We start from the raw sequence: 17,005 nt of genomic DNA on the forward strand, positions 1-17,005 counted from the left end.
TGCATGTGACCCTCACTCCCTTTCAGAACCACACCCCCCTCCCACCCCCATCGCTGCCCACCTAGGCCCTCAGTGCTCTTGCAGGAGCTCCGACTTTCCACAGCCGATCTGATTTGACTGGGCTTTCTCTCCCCAAACATTAGAACTTTGGCAATCCAAAAGTTAACTGCTCTGAAATGAGTCCCTGAAGGCCTTGCTACGTGACATTCAACATCAGGAAAACTAAGACAAACTAAAGATAGATGAACAGCTTCAATGAATTGGTCATTGCACCTAATATAGAAAGCAGACTACTGTGGTTGGCTTTCATAGTGGGGGCCATTCACAAAATAACGCTAGGTAAAACTGCATCATTTTCACCCTTGAACATGTATAGAGTGGCCTATATGAAAAGCAGCCCACAACTCCAAGCAAAAGCATAGCCTTTCGTGACTTTTTTAAGAAATTGCATCTTTTAGGTTAACACATTTTTCTTTAAAATACAGCCCTGGCTGTTGTGGCTCAGTAGATTGAGCGCAGGCCTGTGAGCTAAAGGACTGCTGGTTCAGTTCCTAGTCAGGGCACATGCCTGGGTGGTGGGCCAGGTCCCTGGTGTGGGGGGTTGCGCAGGAGGCAACCACACGTTGATGTTTCTCTCCCTCTCCTTCTCCTTCCCTTCCCCCCTCTCTAAAAATAAATAATTAATAAAATCTAAAAAAAATAAAAAATAAAATACAGTGATGTCTAGCAGGCTTACCAATTCAGCTATAGTCCTCGGCCACTAATACCTCAAAGTGAGCTAGCTTATCAAATGTGTTCCTCTTAGCATACAGGTGGGAATGGCTGCTTTTGAAGTGATGGGAGTCTGTGGGAGGGGTGTGATTAACTTTTAAATTCATCTTTTGCTTTGTGGCAAAAATAGCTTATGCGAGTCTAAAGTTCTAATTATGTTAAAAAGTCATAACCTGAATGTAATCATCAGACAAACCCGACTGAGGGACATTTACAAAACCACCACCCTGTAATCTTCAAAAATGCAGACGTCATGGTAGACACAGTTAAAAGAAGATTAAGAGACGCGACAACTAAATGTGATCCTGGAGGTGGCAAGGAGAGGGAGAGGTCGCCATGAAGAATGCTTTTGGGACAACTGGCAAATTTTTAATGTGGACCCTATGATAGGAGATAGTATTATGTCAGTTAAGATTCATAGATTTTACTCAAAGTGATATGTGAGTCGAAATTTCTTAAATGCTCCACAGTAAAAGGAATCAGTATGTGTATCATCCTTATAATTCTATATTTCATTTATCAAACAAGTATTCAAATATTCTATTGACTAATAGTTACCAAAGTGCATTAAGCAATCAATCACTGCTAAGTGAGGCAGAGAAAGACAAGCGTTATATGATATCACTTATATGTGGAATCTAAAAAAAATATTATATCAGAGAAATGGAGTTGTGTTCCTCTGTTTCAAGGGCTGGGAGATGGGGTTACAAGAAGATACTGGTCAAAGTGTTCGAACTTCCAGTCATAAGATTAACAAATTCTGAGGATCCAATATACGGCATGATGATTATAGCTAGTAATACTATGCTATATTCTTGAAAGTTGCTAAGAGGGTAGATCGTAAATGCTCTCACTCCCCAAATACCAGTAACTATGTGACAGGATGGAGGTATTAGCTAATGCTATGATGATAACCATTTAGCAATGTATTAATGTACGAAATCAACACAGTCTACATGTTTAACCTACACGATGTTATATGTCAATTATATCTCAATAAATCTGGGAGGAAGGCTGTATTTCACTGAAATATCACCACATATCAGGAAACAGAAGACTGCATATTATTAGTATATAGCATTGTTTGCCTTTTCCAACTAGTGCAGATTTAAACCAAAAATTTCAAACAGCCTTAAATATAACCCTATACATCATACCATTGGCTAGCCAAAGAACCAGAAAGAGCTAAACACACATTCCAAACAGAAAGTAGCTCTCACAATATCAACATTGGAAACTTACGATAAGCATGAATTGGACTGTAGAAGGAACCAGCGCAAACATCTGAAACCTCTACGACAGGTGCCCAGGCCCTCTGGATGCTGCACAACCTGGCCTCCCCACTCCCCATCCCCAGCCTCTTCCTCTCTGATCCCATCTCGCCCTCCTCTCTTCCCTTCTCTCTCCACTCCAGGATATTGCCCTCTGCAGGGGCCTGTGCCTTTGCTGGTCCCGCTGTCTACAGTGCCCTTCCCGGTACCCACATGGGTGCTTCCCTCCCTTCCTTCAGCACACTCATAAAACGGTACCTCCCGGGTCCCTGACCACCTCATCTAAATGCATAGGCACAGGCCCACTTCCTCTCCCATTCCTGGCTTTGCTTTTATCCTTAGCATGAATCACATTCAGTCATTCTATCTGTATTCTTAGTTATCTTTTTTATTTTTATATTTCATGTAAAATACTACTTCCTTAAAGGCAAGGAATTGTGCCTGTTTTAGTCACTCTTTTATCCCCAGGACTTAAAACAATGCCTGCACACAGCAGGGACTCAATAAATATTTGTTAAATAAGTGAAATTTTAAACCTCCTGATAGTTAAACCTATTTGCTTCCAAATCAATTTCTGCATATCAGGGGAAGTCTCGGGATTTTAAATTCTTCTCCTGAAAAAAAGAACTTCTACTGAGGTGAAAAAATAAGGTACACTTAACCCCCTCAAATAAAACAGTTACTGTCCACCAGCACATGCATGGAACCTTCTTTCAGAAATTCTAACATGAATCTTTCTCTGTTTCACTGAAGATAAAATTTCTCTCTTTCAATAGTTTGTTGGAGGATAGATCAGATTGGTAACCAGAAATAGAGAATCCTCCAATTTAATTGACTAGTTTTGTCATTTTTTCAGGCTTTATTAGTAGGATCTATCATTCTTTAAAAAAAAAAATGAGTCCAGTTCAGGTTGTAAAATCTCTCCTCCACAGCCAGGCCGAGACACATGAGTTTCCTAGGCTAATTATCTGAGATGCCTTTTCAAACTGTTATTCTTTAAATATCTGTTCCATGGGCAAGGAGAAACTGATTTTCTGATAACACAATTTATATACTTCTTGCCTAATGTTCTAAATAAGAGGTTTATTACATGTTCTGCACATAACAAAAATTTCAACTTCTTAGGAAATGTCTTTCACATTTTCCTTCATGTTAGATGCTCACGCTCATGCAGGATAGAGGTAGACTTTATGCTGTAACAGTCATGAATTTATGTTCCAACTGTGTTTTACAGTGCTTCTGTTCCATATTGGCAAAGTATTTCTCTATTTCTGTCATCTCTTTTCAGTTTTCATTGATTTCTTTTTTTTAATCAACATGTTGAGTTATATTAAAGTCTTAATTAAATTTTAGACACAAAATAGATTGCTTATTTCCCCTAACCAACACGGACAACTTGCCCTGCCCATTTTCAAACTCGGTTTTCCAGCATCAGCTGACTGATATCAAGGCTGGAAATGTGTCTGGGGTTGTACCATGCTAACTCCTGATGCTGCATTCCGAAAGAATCCAGAAAAACAGCCAGTGTCAGTATGGACTAATTTTCAAATTTCCATTCACTGTGAGCATTGACTCGCATTTTGCCACCTACAGAAATAGCACTTGAAAAGCATCTTTTCAATGAATTCCAAAGATGTTCAGAGTCTGTTTTGGATTGGCACTCTTGGAAGTGGCCTAATCAGCCTTCCATTGCCCTGCCTTTGCTCATCTGCCCACATTTCATCCTTGTGAAGCAAATTTTCTTTAATAATTCTCCAACTTCTTTTTTATTCAGGGTTCTTGGCAAAGTCCACAGCTTCTCCCACTCCCATGCTCCCACTAGCAAAGCTCTGCCTTGCTGACCCAAGTCACCAGCCTACCTGCTGACATTAGGGGAGCCCCGACAACAATCAGAGACAGAGGCCACATGTGTTTGGTTTCTTGCTTCCCACTACTCTTCCCAAACCCTTCCTGAAACTCCTGGAAGACCAGACTGTGAGTGTTTTAACTATCAATGCCCACCAGGGTGCGCCACTCCATTGGTGGTACCATCTGGTGGACCATCTACTAGACGTATTCAAGTTCCCCCCAATGTTCATAGCAGTGCAATTTACAATAACCAAGTGTTGGAAGAAACCTAGGTGCCCATCAGTAAATGAATGGATCAAAAAACTGTGGTATATTTACACAACAGAATTCTATGGAGCAGAAAGAAAGAAGGAACTCCTACCCTTTGCAACAGCATGGATGGAACTGGAAAGCATTATGTTAAGTGAAATCAGCCAGGCAGTGAAAGACAAATACCATATGATCTCACCTTTAACAGGAACCGAAACAAAACAAACAAAGCAAAATATAACCAAAGACACTGAAATGGACAATAGGCTGATAGTGACCAGAGGGGAGAGGGGAGGGAATTTCAGGGGAGAATGGGAAGGGTTTACAGGAAAAAGTATAAAGGACACATGAACAAAAACTAGAGAGGGAGGTGGAAATGGGAGGGAGGTGGGGAGGACTAGGAAGGGTGGGCTGGGATGGGATAAAAGACAGAAAACTGTGCTGGAACAACAATAAAAATAAAATATTAAAATAAAATAAAATAAATTAAAAAATAAAACAAAGTTCTCCCTTGCCATCGGTTCAAATAGATTAAGTACTCTTTAAAAATGAGCCCTTAAAAATGGAAAAAGGCAGCTGTTTATTGCATGGATAAAATGAACAGATAATACCACTCCGGTAATATTCATCACAGGTTTTTAGCACTTTTTCCCCTTGGTAAGGATATGGGTTACAGTGAGTGGGGCTTTCTTGCCACCTCCTGGATCATGGGTTGGCAGCACTGGGCTGTCCTAGGCAGAGCCAAAGGAGTAGGGTATCATCCCAGTGAAATGGATGTAAGGCCAACTGCAGCCACCCCTAAGTCCAAGTGTTTCAGAACTTTCCTTCATCCCTCTACCAAAGTGATGTTATCTCTCATTAATTTATGTCCTTCTACGACCCAACAGAAGAAAGGGGGCCTGATTGCCTTACTTAAGTAGGAAAGTGTAATTAGCCCTGGCTTGTGTGGCTTAGTGTGTTGAGCACCAGCTGTGGACTAAAGGGTCACCGGTTCAATTCCCAGTGAGGGTACATGCCTGGGTTGCAGGCCAGGTCCCCAGTAGGGGGCGCATGAGCGGCAACCACACACTCTCCCTCTCTTTCTCCCTCCCTTCCCCTCTGTCCAAACATAAATGAATAAAATAATTTTTTAAGTGTAATTAAAACTACAATACATTCCTCTGGCTAGGTTTCATTTCCAAATACAAAATAATTTTTGATCTAAAATATATTTTGAGCCAAACTATATTATCTGAATCTGGTGCTTGCCTTTGTTTTCTGGAGGCAGGAGAACAAACAACACAGGAAAATCGTCAATAGTCAAGCTAAAATCTGCTTTTAAAATGACCTTTAAATATTTTTAGTCACAGAAGGAACTCACATGGCCAATAAATCAATAAAAATAAAGAAATGTAAAAATATGTATAACTTCAGTAGTAATCAAGAAAATATAAACTAAAAAAATAATTTTCACCCATCAAATTGGTGAAAAAAGAAATTATTTATATCTAAAATGTTCCCATATGGGAAAATAGACTTTCTCATACACTTGATGGGAATGTAAATTGGTACAGGATTTTTAGAGGACAATTTAGCATAATCAGTCAAAATCTAAAATGACTCCTGCTGGTGTGGCTCAATTGGTTAGAGCATCATCCTGTGGGCCAAGATGTCATGGATTCGGTTCTCAGGGCACAAGTCTAGGTTGTGGGTTCAGTCCACGGTCAGGGCACATGCAAGAGATACACCATCAGAGCACATTTGAGTGGCCACCAATTGATGTTTCTTTCACATCAATGTCTCTCTCTCTCTCTTCCTTTCTCTCTGGAATTAATAAACATATCCTAGGGTGAGGATTTTAAAAAATAAAATGAAACATACCTTTTGCAGGCCCTTCAAACTGTCTACCTCTAGTGAACGCTGGGATGGTTTCTCCAGCACCCATTCTCTTTGCTTCTGTGGCTTTGCAGAGCCAGGTGGTTCCGTGAGTAGGCTGTCATTGGCCCGAACCAATCAGCCTGATCCCGTTTCCCTTAGCTCCCATTATTACTTCAGACAAAGGAATTTAACAAAGGCCCAAACTAAGCTAATCAGTAAATACCATTCCCCTGGCTACAGTGCTTGATTCAAGGAGAGCAGTATCCAAATTTGGCTTTATCTGAGTGGAGTTTTGTTTCAGGTTGGCTGGGGAACACACTTCCTCCTCTTTAAGTGAATGAGGAAGTATATAGCTGCAGGAATTTAAGCTCCCAAAGTTTACATGATCTAAACAAAGTTTTTCTTAAATTGATTCCACATCTAAATAATCATGATCATATATTTACTTCAACAAACGTGCATGGCTCTGTCACTTATTGAGTGACACTGTGTAAATTCCTTAAACTGTCCAGGCCTGTTACCTTGCCTGTAAAATATGACTAACATTCCTACCTTCACAGGAATGTATTATTACTATTGTCACATAGAAATCACTGTGCCAGGCGGTGTGGAACAGAAAGAAGTGTGCAATCTTCAGAAACACAAAAAATTTAGTGAGGCAGGGACACTGGGTATTTCTCTTACTCATGTGCCTTCAGAATCGGGCTCTGACTCTTCTGGAGGGACTAGGAGCAACTTCATAAACAGATTTTCTACTTAAAATTACATGTAGTGGGGAGACAGACAAAGAGGCATTTGTGTAAGCAAAAGGAGAGATTATCCAAGGAAGAAGGCTGAAACAGGGAAGCAACTGACCGAAACACTGCTGTCACGGGGTGGGGTGGGGGGGGGTGTTTTCAATTCTAGCGGCGACATTAATAGAGGTCGCTTTCCAGATCTAGAGGCAAGGAGATAGCTGAAAGGAGATAAATTGACATAAAAAAACAACAACCCTGTTCACTCTAGAGACATGCTGAATTAAGATATTTTTATGCCATTTCTCTAACTCTTATTTTCATTCATGTTACCCAACAATATATTTCCCTAAATTTTGTTTGCACCTTCCTCACTTCTACTGGAGATGACCCTGTATGACCAAGTAGAACAAGAAGAGATTAAATAGGACTCTGTGCTTTGACTGGTGTGGCTCGGTGGAATGAGTACTCGCCTGCAATCTAAAAGGTCACTGGTTCAATTCCTAGTCAGGGCACATGCCTGGGTTGCAGGCCAGGTCCCACTTGGCGTGTGAGAGGCAACCAATTGATGTATCTCTTGGACATGGATATTTCTATCCCTCTCTTCCCTCTCTCTATAAACAAACAAACACTCTTTTAAAAAGTAAATAAGGAAGGCTATGCAATGGGGGGAATAAAATTTTACTGAGAGCAAAGGAAGGTGACATTTTATAGTTTTTTGTTTCCTTTTTGTTTTTTAAAAAAATTTCTCAGTGTATAATACATTCAATGTCAGGTATTCCCAAACACCTACAAACAAGCACCAGACTCTAAATCACAAGTCACACACAAGCGGTAACAAATGATGTCGCTATCCGTGGTAAGGTGCTTCTCAGAAGGACATGTTAAGAAACATAAACTGAAACACATAAACTAACATTTTCAGGTTAGTTCATGTCAAAGCTATCAAAAGAAAAAATAAGATCCTTTAAAAAGCGATGTGAGAACATAATTTTTCATTCACATAGAGGAGTGTTAAGGGCCATTTCTAATGTAAAAACACTTAATACAAAACAATAGAGAAAAACCCACTCAGTCCAGTCCCCTAGGACTAGTCGTAAAGCCTCAGGAGTAGTGACCCTGGTGTTTCTAATTCTCGGACAGTGGGTAGGTTGTGCAGAGGAGGGCTTAGAAAATAAGTCGACCACATTTTTCAATCTATTCTGACTCACAGCTGAATATAGAGCCAGACTTATATTGAAGCACAATTAAGATAAAGAAACCAATAATGGCAGAGTCACACAGGACAACACATCTGTGTTTCCATTTCAATAAGAAGTCAGCTATTCTAACCAAGCAAGGGATTCTCTGCCAGGAGAACCAGGCTCTTGGCCTCAGTCTGGCACAACATTCACGAGGTAGTCTTTACAGACCTGTTACTTCATGCACTTTATGACCAGACCACTCATATCACTGGCTGTACAAAAAAATTAACTTATCATCCCTATATCCGAAGTATCCCCCAAAGATTGAATAGGTTATTTCAAACATTTTTGTTAAATACCATACAGTGTTATATACATTGTTTATAGTCTATTAATTAAATAAATGCAAACAAAAATTATGGAGCTCAATAACATATAATATTTATTAATTTTAAAACATACATACACACAGCAAGCCCATTTTCCCTAACAAGTTCATACACATATTTCCTATTTGTATGTGACTGAATCATACCCTTGGTGAGGAAAGACAAAGCAATCTTTAACTGAAAAAAAAAAAAAAGAGGATTATTTTACTTCAGTGTCTATAGCCCCAGTTTGCAAAATCTTCTTTTTCAATTAGTTCTGCCAAGTTTCTAACCAGATATGATCCTCAAGTCTCAGCTTGGACTTACAGTAAATAATTTTTAGTTTCTTAATTCTAAAGTTCACAAAATGTTTTAATAGATATGAGATACCAAAAGCAAATATAGAATAAAAATGTAACTGACCCTAGACCCTCAGGCATTGAGGTGATATTTTCACACTGATCTTTAAATGAAAATAACATCGAAATAAGCTGGACAGCTCCTTGGTTTCTAAGTCTTGTCTGCTTTTTATGTTGTGGTGGCTATTGGCAACATTATTCAAAGTAAAAATAATATTTTAATGTGAGGCCTATTAATGCCCATCTATGCACTAACTTTGCTCAGTCTGTGAGCCATACCTGGTCTCGTTGAACACGGGGACAGCAGTGAAACACAGAGCTTCGAAATCAAGATCAAATGTTAATTGATCCATCGGTAGACTTTCACATTGCAGCCCCTTATATCCTACTGAATATCCTACTTTTTTTGAGGCTCAAGTAACTATATTTAGAATTTCAATATTGAGCTCCACAGGATAAGTAATAGGGAAAAGTGCTAGTTAAATTCTTGGTCTAAGTTCTAGTCCATGTCTTTTGGAGGGAAAAAACACACTATTAATTGTAAGGTAAAAAAAACCCCACACAAATCCTGGTCCCCTTAACAACCATTCTCTAAAATGACAGATGGGAAGCATGACTGGAGACCCAGAAACCAAAAACCTGGAGCCAAAGCAATTTAGCTCTCCCACTTAAAACGCGTGGACCAGTGCATTAAAAAAGATGTGTGTACTGTGGGTTAATAATTTTGCACCTTGGTTAAAAGCTTTTCAGAAGGCCTAAGTGTTTAAGGAAACAAGAAGACAGGAATATGTCTGGGATATTTTATACAGATGTTCCATCTAACATCTCCTTCACACCATAAGTGGATAGGAGTGGTGTTCCTAACAACACACATTCGCTGCCCAAAGCCACCTTGGTGGGGCAATTAATAGCAATTGGCCTGGGAGGAGTAACCAGTCCTAGTCAATTGGTAACCCTGCTTCCCATCTTCTAATTTTGTACACATACCTCTTTTGTCAATGATTCAATATTCAACTGCAAGGTATACCCACAAAATTCTCCTTTACCACTCTTGTTCTAATCATGCTCCAGCACACGGGAACATTAGCACCAGAATCTTACAGTGCAGAAAGTACCCAGTGTCAGCCATACTAGGTTGCTAGAAACAAAAGGATTCTTTGTGAAACTTGCACTAGTGTGGCTCTCAGAAGACCAGCAGAGAGGCAGATTCCCAGGATGCACTGATCAAACATCAACAATAACCACAGAAACCAAAGAAATACATCTATCTGTAGAGAGCAGTTACATATCTTCTAAAAGCCTAGAAACAAGCAAGATTCTTAAATGTGTTTTTATAGTTAAGTTAGGTAAAGGAAACATTTTCTCTGACTGATCCTAGTTTTTTCATTTTCTTCAACAGATTCTAGTTTGTAGTGCCCACACCCACCAAACACACTCCTGCATAAATGTGCACATTAACACAGATAACACACAAAGTCCGATGCACAAGTAACATGAACTCTTACGTGTTTCTCCATTTTTTTTTACTTACTTTTAATCTTGGGTAACTTTAAATACACAATCTACTAATAGTAAATATACATTCAAGTAACAAGAACCATATATCACTATTCTTTCATTGGATATAACTTGAAATAGCATCAGTCACTTGAAAGGTGATAGGATGGCAGTTGGGGAGGGACACGTGTTTAATCTTCCTTTAAAACACCTGGAAACCTTTGTCTTTCCTTCTGCAAGACCTTTCTCAGAAGATGCAGGCAATTCAGAAGTGAACGATCAAAACCACGTATATCTCCTCCTAAGATATCAGCACTTTTGTTCCAAGTTGCATCTCAAGTGCCAGAGCAGCATCTAAAAGCACAGGGGAATACATGCCACCAAATGTTTTACATAAAATCTTTCTATTGTAGATTTTTATCTCACTCTCTCACACTGCATATGCAAATGTACAACATGTTTCCCACGAAAGGTTACACAGCTTCAAATGTGAGAAAGCAAACCTACCCATTTCAGAACCAAACTGACATTCAGTACTGGTGTTCCATTCGAGGCAACTCAGCCTCCGAATCATCTGACAAGGGAGATGCCGGTACCTATAGGATAATAATGCAGCATTATAGATCCTCAGCAATCATAAAAGTCCCACTCCCTGAACACCCCAATTCTTTTTTTATATATTTTTTAATTGTTGTTGCAGTACAATTTTCTTTTACTCCCATCCCAACCCACCCACCCAGCCCTCCTCTCCTCCCTCCCATTTCCACCCACCCCTAGTTTTTATCCATGTGTCCTTTATACTTCTTCCTGTAAACCCTACCTCTTTTCCCCTGAAATTTCCCTGAAATTCCCTCTCCTCTCCCCTCTGAACACTGTCAGACTGTTCTCTATTTCAGTGTCTTTGGTTATATTTTGCTTGTTTGTTTGTTTTGTTGTTTAGGTTCCTATTAAAGGTGAGATCATATGGTATTTGTCTTTCACTGCCTGGCTTATTTAGCTTAGCATAATACTTTACAGTTGCATCCATGCTGTTGCAAAGGGTAGGAGCTCCTTCTTCCTTTCTGCTGCATAGAATTCCACTGTGTAAATGTACCATAGTTTTTTGATTCATTCATTTACTGATGGGCACCTAGGTTTCTTCCAACACTTGGCTATTGTAAATTGTGCTGCTATGAACATTGGGGTGCATAGGTTCTTTTGGTTGGTGTTTCAGGGTTCTTAGGATATAATTCTAGCAGTGGAATTGCTGGGTCAAAAGGCAGATCCATTTTTAGTTTTTTGAGAAAATTCCATATGGTTTTCCATAGTGGTTGTACCAGTCTGCAATACCACCAACAGTGCACTAGGGATCCCTTTTCTCCACAACCTCTCCAACACTTGTTGAATACCCCAATTCTTGTTGTTCAAATACCAGATGTTTAAAATTAAATTAACTATTCATAGTTTGAGTTGCTTGCAAAGAATATGAAGGAGACAGTTATTCTTTGTTTGCTTTGTTGATGCATATGTTAAAAGATACTTTTGATGTGCCAAGGCAGGGTAAACCCACTACAATCCCCCTCTCCTACTTATTATGAAACAAGCAAAACAAAACAAAACAAAAAACTTTGGGAAAATTTTTCTAAAAATACAACAACTGAGGATTAAGGAAAGGAGTCAAAATTGATGATGTGACCCTTTGTGGGGAGGTAGGTTTCCAATTTTGTTTTTTCACTCCTGTGGCTTTGCCCGCAGAGCCACTGCCTGAGTCCCAGAGCAGTAAGAAGGTATGACAGGCTTTAGTCTGTCTGAAGGTCTGAAACCCCATTTTATAGAGAAACCAGGAAAAGGGGTCCCTGCAGGCCAAAAAGTACAGGTGGACTTCTGAACAGAGGAAAACCAGAGAAAGGGATCCTCTAAACTTGCATATAAACCCACAGAAGACTCGGTCGACCTCCTGAGATATGCATGCATGGGACAGCTTCAAACCAGCACAGCAAAGGCTTACAGAACTGAACTGAGATTTGAATCACCTGTACTTGTCTTTGGAACCGCACAAGGACAGGACAGATGCAAACCATGATCACAAAGACCTAGAGAACTGAGATTTGTACCACCTCTCACAGAAGCTAAGGCAGAATTTACAGTGTGAACCAAAAGGGTAACTTCCTGCTAAAACAAAAATTTCAACATTTTTCAGAGTATTATAACAGGACCTTGAGGCTACACAACATAATATGCACAATGTCCTAGATACAACCCAAAAATATTGGCCATAAAAACATCTAGGAAGATATGATCAATTCAGTTAACAAATATCAATCCTGAGGTGGCCCCAATGGTGGAAATTTACATAAATACTGTAAAACTTTAATACTTTAAAGCAGTTACAACTATGGCACATGAGATGAAAGAAAACGTACTTGAAATAAAGGGACAGGAATTCTTAGTAGGAAAATAGAAGCTCTAAAAAAGAACTAAGTGGATATTTAGGACTAAAAAACACAGTACTGAAATTTGAAACCTCACTGGATGGGCTTAATAGCAGAATGCAAAGGACAAAGAGTCAGAGAAATGATAGATCAATAGAAATGACCCAGTCTTAAAAATAAAGAAAAAAAGATTGTAGAGAATGAACAGAGTCTCAGGAATATGTGGGAAAATGCCTAAAATCTCAAAAGGAGAAAAGAGATTGTGGCAGAAAAAAAATTTTGAGAAACAATGACTAAAAACTCCCCCAATTTTGTGAAAGATACAAAGGTCACAGATTCAAGAAGCTCAGGAAACCCAAACAGTATAAAATTAAAAAAGAAAACTATACCTAGACACATCATATTTAAGCTAATAAACATAGAAAGCAACCAGAAAAATGAAACATTATATGGAGAATAACAATTCAAATGCCTGACAATTTCTCCCCAGAAAAAATAGAGATCAGAAAGTAAAAGAATAATGTCTTTGTAGTTCTGAGGCAAAAAATAAAAAAATTAAAACAACCTACCAACTCAAATTTTATGTCCAGAGAAAATATATTTCAGGAATGAAAGCAAAACAAAGTCATTCTCAAATGAAGGAAAACTAAAAGAATTTGTCATTATCAGACCTACTCTGTAAGAAATGCTAGAGGGAGTTTTTCAGGTGGAAGGAAAATGCCAGAAAACAAAACTGTAATCTTTAAGAAAGAAGGAAGGTCCTGGCCAGGTGGCCCAGGTGGTTGGGGCGATGTCCCATTAACTAAAATGTTGCAGGACCCATCCCCAGTCAGGGGACAGACACAGTTGGCAGGTTCGATCCCCAGGTAGGGTGCATACAGGAGGCAACTGAATGATGTTTCTCCCTCACATCTATGTCTCTCAATGTCTCTCTCTCGCCCTCTTTCCCTCTCTCTAAAATAATACAAATACATATTCTTGGTTGAGGATGTTTTTAAAAACAGAAACAGTAAGTAGCTAGGTAAATAAAGAAGACTACTTTTTTCTCATTAATTAAAATATTTATGACTGTTTTCAGCAAAAAGTATGACATAGTGTGGTAAGAATTTTCGATGCATGTAAATAAAATACATATGATGGGAGTGACAAAAAGTTCATGTTGGTGGGAAGAGAAAGGTGTTTGCAAGGTCTCTACCTTTTATAAGTAGCCTAATATTTACTCTAAGTAGGCTGTGAAAAAATAGTTATGCCTATATACTGTAACCCCTACATAACTAAAAAAATAATACAAAGAGATATCCCCCCCAAAAGCCAACACTAAAAATATTCATATACAAAAGAAGACTGAAAGGGAAAACAGGAATAAATAACAAACAAATAAAAGTAATAATAAAAACAGAGCTAGACCCAAACATATCAACACTCACATCAAATGTTAATGGCATAAATATTCAGGGGTAGTCGGAATTCTAAAGCTACGCCCTTAAAATGCCTTTCCCTGGTTAGTCAATCAAACTAATTTAGCTTCTGTGTGAAGGGGCTTTGCACATGAAATTATGTTACTAATCAGTTGATCCTAAGACAGATTATCCTGGTGGGCCCAATGTAATTGCATGTACCCTTAAAAGCAGAAGAGTGAGTCAAAGAGATAAGGGAAGGAGGAGGTCAGAGAGATTCAAAAAATAAAAAAGATTTAGCCACTGTTGCTATCTTTGAATACGGTGGAACTAAGCCATCAGTCAAGGAATGTGGGTGGCCTTTGCAAATTGAGAACAGCCCCCGGTGTCAGCCAGCAAGGAAACAGGGACCTCAGTGCCACAATCACATGGAACTAAATTCCGCCAACAGCCTGAATGATCCTGGAAACGGATTCTCCCTGAGAGCCTACAGAAAGAAATGCAGCCCTGCTGCCACCTGGACTTCAGCCCGTGAGACTCTAAAGGAGAAAAACAGCTTTGCCTAGGCTCCTGACCCATAGAAACTGTGAAATAATAAACGCATATTAAGTTGGTAGTAGTTTGTTAGCAGCAATAGAAAACTAGTACACATGCCAATTAAAAGAATTGGAATTGACAAAATGGATACAAAGGAAAGACCCCCTACTCATATGCTGTTGGCAAAAAGAACACTTTAAACATAAAAAGAAGATAGGTGGAAAGTAAATCAAAAGTTAAAAGATATACCATAAAAACTTAAGTATAGGTTTTCTTTCTGTCTGACCGCAGCCATAAGGTAAACCAAGATGGGCGCTACAAGCACATCCAGGGGCTTTGGAGGAAGAAGCAGTCTGACGTGATGCGCTTCCTTCTCCGGGTACGCTGCTGGCAGTACCACCAGCTCTCTGTGCTCCACGGGCCCCACCCCCACCCCACCAGGCTGATCAAGCCGGCAGGCTGGGATACCAGGCCAAGCAAGGTTATATCATATATCGGATTCATTGGCACCATGGTGGCTACAAATGCCCTGTTCCTAAGGGTGTGACCTATAGCAAGCCTGTCCATCATGGTGTTAACTAGCTGAAGTTTGCCCGAAGCCTGCAGTCCATTGCCGAGGAGTGAGCTGGACACCACTGTGGGGCTCTGAGAGTCCTGAATTCTTACTGGGTTGGTGAAGATTCCATGTGCAAATTCTTTGAGGTTATCCTCATTGATCCACTCCATAAGGCTATCAGAAGGAATCCTGGCACCCAGTGGATCACCAGACCAGTCCACAAGCACAGGGAGACTAGAGAGCTGACATCTGCAGGCCGCAAGAGCCGGCCTTGAAAAAAGCAACGAGTTCCACCACACTATTGGTGGTTCTCGCCATGCAGCTTTGAGAAGGTGCAGTACTCTCCAGCTCCACCATTACCACTAACATGTGCCATGTTTATAAAATTCTTACTTAATAAATAATTTAGGACAGTCATATCTGCTTAAAAGTGTTCTTTAATTTCTTAAAACTAGTCTGCAGATTGTTCTGTGAATGCATTGTCAAATTATGAAAGTTAAAGTGCAATAATGTTTGAAGACTGTAAGTGATGGTGTATCTTGTTTCTCATAAGAAAAACACTTGTTTTTGCTTTATCTCAGCGATTTTCAACATTTTTTCATCTGTGACACACCAAAATGCATACTAGTCTTTTGCTGGTCTGACCAAAAAAGGTATAATTTTAGTTCATTCACATCATGTGGCCATTGTTGTGTGGGCTGTTGTCATTTTTTTTATTTGACAATCTAAGGGGAAAGAAGTCAGTGCCCCTGGCTAAATAATTGGGGACTGAATATTTTTAAAATTCTTGCAATATACCATTGTGCCAATGGCACACCTGTTGAAAATTGCTACTTTTTCTATTAGGGAGTTAGGGAGTTTTCTATGTCAGTGTTTAAAATGCTGGTTGGTATGATAGGTGTAAAATAAATTCTGTGGCCCCCGGACTTCCGGCAAGATGGAGGAATAGGTGGACGCACCGTACCTCCTCGCACAACCAAGAACAGAACAACAATAATTTACAACAATGATTTGCAGTCATAATATCAGAACTGTCAGAGGATTTATCTAAATGGAAGTCGGACAGCCTAGAAGTTGAAGTAGACCCGTACATCCAGACTGGTAGGGGACGACGAGCCGAGAGAGCGGGCGCGGGGCTGGCGCGGGTCGCAGGCGCACGGAGGTTAGGGGAAATTTGGCGCAAAATCGGTGCGACAGCAATCCGGGGTGCGGGAGCGCAGCAGTGCAGCGGTGATTCCTGAGTACGCAAGCAGCGGCTGGGGGAATCAGTGGGGCAGCAATTGTGGACCAGGGCAGAGCTCACGGCCCAGAAGCCCAGGGAAGTGTCTGGCTCCAGGAGTACGGAACGGTCGCCATTGATCCCTCCTGTCCCCGCTCCCGCCCCTGCCCCAACATATAACGTCACAATCTAGCGACTGGGGCACCCAGCCCGGTGAACACCTAAGGCTCCGCCCCCTACCATAACAAGAGCGACCAGACCGGAGAAAAAATAAATAAATAAATAAAATAATAGGAGAGACAGGGAAAGACAGAAGATATGTTTCCAGCAGAACAGATCAGTCCCCCAGGACTCATCCTTTTGAGTGACCAAGAAATAGCCAATCTATCAGATGCACAGTTCAGAACACTGGTGATCAGGAAGCTCACAGAACTGGTGGATTTTGGATGCAAATTACATGAAAAAATGCAGATTACCATAAAAGGGATGCAGGAAGACATACGGAGGAGAGCCAATAGTGAAAGGAAGGAATCTGAGTCTCAAAACAACACAGTGGACCAGAAGGAAGATAGAATCAACCAAGCAGGAAAGCATGATGAAATAAGAATTCAAAAAATCGAAGAAAAGCTTAAGACCATCGAGGACACCTTTAAACGTTCCAACATCTGAATTATAGGGGTACCAGAAGGGGAGGACCAACAAGTGGAAAAGTTATTTGAACAAATAATAAAGGAGAACTTCCCCAAA

The 17,005-nt window shown here is 40.0% G+C and overlaps 1 protein-coding gene and 1 pseudogene across 1 annotated transcript in view; one reads left to right on the plus strand and one right to left on the minus strand.

Annotated features, from left to right (window-relative positions):
• Window positions 1–8,330: 8,330 nt before the first annotated feature.
• Window positions 8,331–17,005, minus strand: part of CDKL2 (cyclin dependent kinase like 2) — a 36,481-nt gene continuing 27,806 nt past the window's right edge. Inside the window, exons 13-14 of the mRNA XM_036022212.1 lie at window positions 10,647–10,734; window positions 8,331–10,492 (exon numbers count right to left, since the gene is read on the minus strand). Coding sequence (XP_035878105.1) covers window positions 10,669–10,734 — 66 coding nt within the window. The 3' untranslated portion in view covers window positions 8,331–10,492; window positions 10,647–10,668. The remainder of the gene's footprint in view (window positions 10,493–10,646; window positions 10,735–17,005) is intronic.
• LOC114491409 lies at window positions 11,907–15,424 on the plus strand (annotated as a pseudogene).

This window comes from Phyllostomus discolor, chromosome 1 (assembly GCF_004126475.2).
Source record: "Phyllostomus discolor isolate MPI-MPIP mPhyDis1 chromosome 1, mPhyDis1.pri.v3, whole genome shotgun sequence".
Lineage (NCBI taxonomy): Eukaryota > Metazoa > Chordata > Mammalia > Chiroptera > Phyllostomidae > Phyllostomus > Phyllostomus discolor.